This window comes from Cordyceps javanica, chromosome 2 (genome assembly GCF_051103115.1).
Source record: "Cordyceps javanica chromosome 2, complete sequence".
NCBI classification, from domain to species: domain Eukaryota; kingdom Fungi; phylum Ascomycota; class Sordariomycetes; order Hypocreales; family Cordycipitaceae; genus Cordyceps; species Cordyceps javanica.
Window position 1 is genome coordinate 4,292,189 of NC_139296.1, and position 7,922 is coordinate 4,300,110.

The 7,922-nt window shown below is 52.1% G+C and overlaps 2 protein-coding genes across 2 annotated transcripts; one reads left to right on the forward strand and one right to left on the reverse strand.

The window, feature by feature from the left end:
* Nucleotides 1-842: 842 nt before the first annotated feature.
* V2A60_003793 (uncharacterized protein) lies at nt 843-2,169 on the reverse strand (the record flags this gene model as incomplete). The annotated part of the gene is made up of 2 exons (XM_083255119.1): nt 843-923; nt 1,501-2,169. 2 exons carry the CDS (start codon nt 2,167-2,169, stop codon nt 843-845), a joined length of 750 nt encoding a protein of 249 aa, XP_083111245.1.
* Nucleotides 2,170-5,327: 3,158 nt separating this feature from the next.
* V2A60_003794 (uncharacterized protein) lies at nt 5,328-7,133 on the forward strand (the record flags this gene model as incomplete). Its single annotated transcript, XM_083255120.1, has 4 exons — nt 5,328-5,333; nt 5,379-6,052; nt 6,256-6,874; nt 6,933-7,133. The coding sequence occupies 4 exons, from the start codon at nt 5,328-5,330 to the stop codon at nt 7,131-7,133; spliced, it is 1,500 nt and encodes a 499-aa protein (XP_083111246.1).
* Between the last annotated feature and the right edge of the window lie 789 nt (nt 7,134-7,922).

Here is a 7,922-nt window from a genome sequence, read left to right on the forward strand (position 1 = left end):
TCGGTGGGCGCTTGCTCAAAAGCTGTGCACAGCGTTCCGAATTGATGCAAGCCGCATTGGGCCCTTTCTTGCAGATTGTTCGACGGCACCGGCAGAGAGAAGTGTCGATCCTCGAGCAGCACAAACAACTTATACAGCGGGGGCATATCCAGTTGCCAGGGTGTAATATGTGCATGCTCAAAATACCGACCTGCCAGCTGCCGTGCCTCCATCAGCTTTGCGACTCCTGTCTAGCTGTATACGATCCGCTGAGCTGCCCACGCTGCGGAGCGCCCTGCGGTCCACCGACTGCCAACCCTGTCCTTGTTGGTGTCCGCGCACTAGGCTTGTCTGGTACGCCCGGGTCCGTTTTACAGTGGCTGAGGGAAGTGAGAGATAACCTTTTGGGGTGTATTGGGGAGTATTTTGACCTTGTCGTGTGTGCCGAAGAGTGTAAGTTGTCCCTGCACCATTTCAAGCACGCACTTACAATTGCTAGGCGCGTGGCTGGTGGAGGACTACTTCATCCATAACGTATCTCTCCCCGACTGTTCCCGGAAGCTCAAAGCCCGAAGAACAAAGTTTTCGGCGCGTGGCCTAGAACGAGGAAAGGGCTTCGTCGCGATTCAGACTGGCATCAAAAGTGCTACAAATTACTCCGTGTTTGAAGGCAACAGCCTGCGCGCCAGAGTACAGAGACGCTGGAACCGGTCGTTGCAAAGGCGAGGGTCCATTGCCACTACAGTGGCGTCCACCATTGACCACGAGTGTGAGCTGATATGGCAGTGCAAGCCGGCTCTTTTGATCAATTGTGACAGCCACAGCCCTCGCGAGGCCGTGCAGAGAATGTTTGCAGGGCTATTTTATATGGAGGTGCAAACACTACCGGCCGAGGCATCAGGACCACCATTTCCGTGCCGGCTGACATTGAAGTGCCGCCTTGCCTACGGGCGCCATCAGAATGCTGTGGTCCACACACTACTGGATCACTCCGTCAAGATGTACTGTGAAGTATCTGGCGCATGCCACAGGTCTTTTTTGTGCAACGCCTCCGACTGGCGCATGTATTCGTCGTCCACTGAACCGAGCTTTTCCCATTCCATACCAATCACGATTCGTGCGCTCGAAGACATTGTGCGCGTACGGATAGATGGATTGTGGAAAAGTGAGACAACGCTGGATGTCGCAAACTCTCCAACTCCTTTCTTTGAGCTTTCAGTGAGGCAAAAAGGCTGTAATACCGACGTGGCTGACAACGAAGATGCCGCGACTGTTTTCACTGATATGGGCGAAAATCTTGACGATCAAATAAGTGCAATACAGAAACAGCTACTAGAGCTAATGTGAACGACCCATAGTGCAATTTAAGCCTTTTGAGATAACCAGCATCCCATTTCCATCGTGAGATCAACGCCTGCCTTTTGACACACGAGACCCACGAGACCTGGTCGTCGCTCCATGCGTGATCTTCCCGCTCGCTGCCCCCCGCCTTTTCTGCACCCTACCGTCCGTCAAGCTTACCGATTTGAGCTTGGAGTTTCCTGCAGCATGATTCGGAGAGTTTCGGCCGCCACTTGTGCGCAAGTAAATCGAGCCGGGCTGGCTACTTCTACATTCGAATGGAGTCTCCGTGCTCATCGGAGCGGTAGGAACTTTCGATTCTGACGCCTTTGAAATTTGCTCAGGTGTCGAAGGAGAGGTCCAGACCTTGATGGACGGGTCGTGGTCGAAGTCTAGGAGTGATGCATTGGCACCGGATATGGTAGCGGGCAGCGAAGCACTAGTGGTAGCCTCAGGTTCTTCCTCGAGTGTCGACAGTAGCTGCATGATAGAGTCCTGCTCACCACCACTTGTCATTGCATTGCTGCTTGCCGTCGAGACTATTGACTGCGAACGGCTCGCATAGCGTTGTGACACAGTGTCAAGGTCATCTGGTGTAGTCAGAGCGACGTTGCACGAAGCCACCAGCTGATGCGGCTCCGGCCAGTCCGCGGGGCCATGGCTCAGATAGCCACTGAAATGCCCACCAGAACTGACAAAAACTGCGACTCTGGCTTGCTCGAGATGGAATAGCGTGTTGGCTTTCTTGAACAGCCCCCCGGTGCGGTCGCTGAGCTTGCGCGACCAGTGGGAAGGAAAGCGGCTTGGCGATGTGCGCTTGGCTCTATCCTGGGTCTGAGAGAAAGCCATGATGTGCAGAATATAGAATATCTGTTTTGAAACCCGAATTTTGACTTCTTAGACCGGCGCAATTGCTGTATTTATGCAAGAACCGCCCCTTGGGCAGGGTTAGGGGTACCGCGATACGCTCGACCGGAGAGGGTCAGGGGAATGGTAAGCGCCTTCCATCTTAAGTAGTGGGCTAGACTGCTATTGGTCAACTAAAAATAGGCAGACTGGCGTACTTTTTCGTTAACAGGTCTTGCAATTTGGTTTCTCGATTTGTGTCAGAGCTTGCTGGTGGAGTGTACTCACAACTGACTGGGCCAGCCAGGCCAGGCGGCAAGAGGTGACAGCCAGCCGTGTTTGCCACACCAAGGGTAGCTCTATGATGGTTGTACAATTTACTGTTGGACGTGAGTTTGAGATGGCAATCAGAACTGCGGCTTACAGGATGTCACCACATAATCCCTGCTGAAAATAGGCTGGCTTTACCTACTTGAGCACTAATCCAGTCTTAACATTCAGGTGCCTATTGCTACTTATAAGAAGATAAACTGAGCGCTGGTGGGAAATTCAAGCACACAGTTTGCCGCAAAACGGGGACAATACTTTTGCTAAACATGTAGATATGCTTCAGTTCCGCATCATTTAGAGTTCTATAGAACTCTTCCGGATTTTCATGAGACTTCTCAGAAAAATAGGCCACTTCCAGGAGGGTTTAGCTTAGGTCATTACACAGACCAGCCAGGAAAGATAGTTCAGCAGGCATAGGTAGCCTGATGCTGTGATGGAGTTGCTCCGGGGTGAGACTCAACATAGGAGTCGTGTTTTCAACGACTCTGTCAAAAATAGCTGTATCTGTCATGCGGCAAGAGTGTGCATTCATAATCCGCGTGTATCCGTCACGTCTCTTCGTTCGAATCTGCTCGTGCCTATAAGAGGGCATAATGACGAAGTTTCGCATCCGACGGATTTTTTGAACTATAAAGTTGAAGAAACAAAACGCTCTTTGCGCCTTCGAAGCGAAGCATGGTGGCGGCGACGGCTTGACAGAAAGCCCGTATGTCCCCAAGACTTTGTTTTGACGTTTTTGACAACGGAGGAACTGATCGTATGGCTGCTTTAATCTATTCGTGCATTGCAGTGTCGACGGGCCTTCGCAACACCTCCACCGCTAGCCACTGCTCGTCGTCATTGTCAAAGTAGTCAGCTATATTCAGCTCCGACTGTAGACGATCATGCAATTGCTGTAACAGATGGTTTGAGATTTCTGAGTCAGTATTATGTGTAGATCGCGCTGCTGAGCTCTCCGTCATGATTTTTGAGATAGGAGGTAGTCGATGGGAAGCAACCCGCTCGTTCTGATTCACTCCGGGCTTAAGTATACCACCATTTATCAATTCCACGCAGAATACTACCTTTATATTCCCGAGAGAGACTACCTCTATCTAAGTAGCAGTTTTGGAGAAACGAAAAAACGCGTTGTGTACACATTTTATCGTCTCGCTACCTAAAACCGCATTCCGCGCTTTTAGCTACCTTCTAGCGCAGTCACATACCGCCACTCATTTACACAGGCGTAGTACAAATAAAGGCACGATAGACATGTGAATTGATCACCATTCCAAGTAACGATCTGTGACAAATATATCTGACTAGCGGCTAGACCAATCTGCCTAATTATGGGAGGTAGGAAAGCTCGGGACGTCCTGTCGATACATGTTTTTGCTTGACAGTCCATTGTTGCGAACACGAGCAAGCCAGTTGCACAACACGTATGGCATGGTAAAGCACATAATAAAATGATTTATATAGAGAAAATAGAAGTCTGGACTATGGAGACGCAAACTCATCCATAAAGTCGACAAGCCCCTGCATTCTTGGGAGCAAAATGTGGGTGACAAGTAAAAAGTCTATCACTGCCGATGCAGTAATATGAGGTCTGACCTCGTTTTCCAAAAACATGCGCTGCCAGTCGATATGGGCCCCCATCACTGCTGTCTGAAAAAGATCTAGGGCCCGGCTGTACTGAGCAAAAACATGGGCCCCTTGTTCAGCTGTTTCGAAACGAGCTGATATCAGGTTGTCCCGTGTCGTGCTACACATATAGCTGCATGCCAGGCCGATCTCAGTCTCTGTAAAAATGGATGACCTTCCAGCTAAGGCTTCACGCAACACGCTTGCGATATTTTTGTAGCGTTGCAGCTGCTCGATAATTTCCATACCACTTGTGCCGCCGGCCTGTTCGGCGCCTCGCTCGTACGGCGGTGGAGGCATGGAAAGCTCGCGTAGTACATTGGGAGGCACAGAGCTCTGTTCGCCGTCTGCAGTGCGCGGTATGTGATTTTCTGTGTCGAGATAAATTGTGAACTCAGCATCTCTCTCTTGGTCAACATCGAGAGGCGCAGAATCCTCTTCGGGGTCTGCGGCGCGTGGCGGCTGATTATCCGTTTCATGATAAATTCTGGATCCAGCGCCTCTCTGCAAGCCAAGCCCGCTTGCTGCGCCAGCTTCTGGCTGCGGTGGCGACGACATGCCTGAGCCAAGACCAGTGTAGAATAGATGGACAGTGATAGGCCCAAGGATGAGGATTAACAAGTGTTTCGTAGAATCAACCCGTTTCCACTAGATATAAATATAAATAGTTTGAACGTTGCTGTTGAAACAGATTCCGTAATATTTACGACCGTAAAGCGAAAGTTTTATCCAGTTTACCGAGTATCACACCCGGGAATCCGGATTTCGCTTTCGAACCTTTCACTGACGGTATATTAAGACAAACTGCGACGCTCAATGCAATCAGGTAAATGAAAACTTGCACGGCGACATGGCAAAAGATCTAGCAAGTTTTCAGAGACAGGTGAGGCAACTACGGAATCTCGTTGCAGATAAGAGCGCTGGTCATGAGAAAGTAAGCAACGAGCACCGAGACCTCCTGGCGAGGCTTGGTGATGTACCAGAACCAGCTCGAGATGAGCCTCGCCTTCTTGGTCTTTTTTCTTCCAACAAGTTTGACAGCTGGTTGGAAAATTGGGCGAAAGAGGCCAATTCGAAGCTGGCGGAGGTTACACCGCAGCACGCCAGCACTGACGCCAGCCCAGGTGCGGCGCCCTCAAATGATGCCGCACAACCGAAGTCTATATTAAAAACGGCGGCCAATTACTTTCTGGGCGGCTCCAAAGGCGATGTCGGTGAATCACCAACACCATCGACAAGACAAACAACAACTCAGTCAGCTAGCCCTCGGTCAGCTAGCCCCCAGCCAGCGCAACCCACTATGTCACAGCCTGCTACGTCTAAAGCTGCTACACCCCAGCCCGCTGGTTCACAACCTGCAGGTTCACGGCCCGCTACGTCTAAACCTGCTACGCCCCAGCCCGCTGGTTCGCAGCCTGCTGGTTCACAGCCCGCTACGTCTAAACCTGCTACGCCCCAGCACGCTGGTTCGCAGCCTGCTGGTTCACAGCCAGCTGGTTCACAACCTGCAGGTTCACAACCTGCAGGTTCACAGCCCGCTACGTCTAAACCTGCTACACCCCAGCCCGCTGGTTCGCAGCATGCTGGTTCACAGCCCGCTGGTTCTCAACCTACTGGTTCACAGCCCGCTGGTTCACAGCCCGCTACGTCTAGACCTGCTACGCCCCAGCCCGCTGGTTCGCAGCCTGCTGGTTCACAGCCCGCTACGTCTAAACCTGCTACGCCCCAGCCCGCTGAATCTCAGCCCGTCACATCTCAGTCCGTTACATCTTGGCCCGCTACATCTGAACCTGCTGCGTCCCGGCCCGCTGGATCTGGGCCCGCCGCATCTCAGCCTACTACGACGCAGCGCGCTGCCTCACAGCCAGCTACATCTACGCACCCTGCAGTGCCTATGCGGGGCACTACGCCCCACGGCTACAGGCAACCATCAGTACAAAGTGCAAACGATGAAGCATCACATACTGCGGGAACAGCAGGGGGTCGCAACTTGGGCTCAAACATATTTGGTATGCACAGACGAGACAATGCTCTTGGCGGTATTCATGAAGAGCCAACTCCACACCCGGGCCCGGATTCGCCAATCTCGATTGGCAGTGACAGTACGCCACTGTTACAAAGGTCGCCACCCTTCAGGTCATCTGCTCCTCGCAATGTTGCCAGACCCAATGCCGAATCACCTCCCAGCCGATCGGGTGCTACGGCGGCACAGGGCGATTATACACCTCCACCAACACCGAGGAGAGAAGCGAATGAAACAGACCAATGTTTTGAAGATGACGGCAGCGAATTTGATCCAGACCAGTGGGAACAAGAAAATGGGGTCGATGAGGCTGGATATGTTGTACGACCTCCTTGCTTCGCATCCCACCCTGACACTATGCCTTCGAAACAAGAGTTCCCAGAACTCTGGCACGAGATAAGCGACCCAATTGATGCGAAACGTAAATGGGGGCTATTGAAAGGGAAGGTCCGCAAGAATTCGTTGGCTTTCGAGGTTCCCTCCGGTCAAGGGAGCAGATTTATGCTCTTCCCTCCTGGGCCCTACAAGTATGTGAGCCAAATGTACAGCCAAAAGAAGGGGAAGCAGGTCGCAGAGGTCCCCTATGGCGATCAGACGGAGCTATTCGGGTTGGATCTAGCGAAGGCACCTCCTCATCAGTTATGTTTTTCGGTTGGCAAGGGACTAGAAAAGAAAGGGGACACTTTCCTCATCTGGTACGCCCCTGAGGAAATCTGGTTCACCAAATCAGAGGTGAAAGAATGCATAGGTGCCTCTGCTCTCAATGCATTCCTCGATGAGCATGTCCCAGTTTGGAATCGGCCGCGGAAGCGGCCCGGAAGCGACCGTCCTCCGCAAGACCCTCTCTCACCTGCCCCGACCCCGACACAGCCACCGAGTGCGCTATCACGGCGCCAAGGGCATTGGCCGCAGAGTCAAAGGGACAGCCAAGGGCAGCGCCGAACTCCATCAAGGCATTTTCAGGCCAATGCAGCCTCGTCTGAGCCATTGAACCAAAATACGCCAGCAGCGCTGCACCCCAGCTTTGAAGGCATTTCCGCTGCAAATGGAGCCCCACCAGCTTGGTATAATCCTCCAGGCCATCCGAGCGGACCGCCTCCCTATGCAGCTGGGACACCTTGGAACCCTTCGCAACCGTATCAGCAATCACCGAGCAACCAATTTGCTGCGGAACGGGAACAGGCATCTTGGCCATACACATTTGCATACCCACAGGATCCAATGAACTTAGAGCAACCTGTGCATGGGCCGTTCCAGTGGCCTTGGCCGCCCCGATATTCTCAGGGTTACCCGCCGCCTCCAGCGTCGCATTTCCAGGTACCTGGGCCGCCTCCGTACCAAGCCGCCAGCCAGGGATATCGCGGAGGCTCGCATCTTCCAACACCACCACGGCAATTGGAGCATGCGCGACCGCGACAAAACGGATCGCGTCAGGCATCAGAGTCACGAAATTTAGTTGCAGGTAGCCAAGGTTATCGGCGGGGCTCCTCTACACCCTCGTGGTGGCGCTAACTGCAAAGTATCCGTCGCGTATAAAAGCCAGCAGGCTGGCTTTTCTATTTTACTTTTGTGTTTTGGTCAAGAAAGGGAGGGTAAGTAGCAGTGTCCAGACCTCAAATGTATCGTTCTCATTTGAGAGAAACAAAATGAGTTTCAGCCGATAGTGTGAGAATGAATATACCGTTCTTTATAAATTCAAATTCGCTTTTTTTGGGTGTAGGAACAACAATGCACATGGATAAACACAAGTAGTCCCTAGTCCTAAGAACTTGAGAAACTA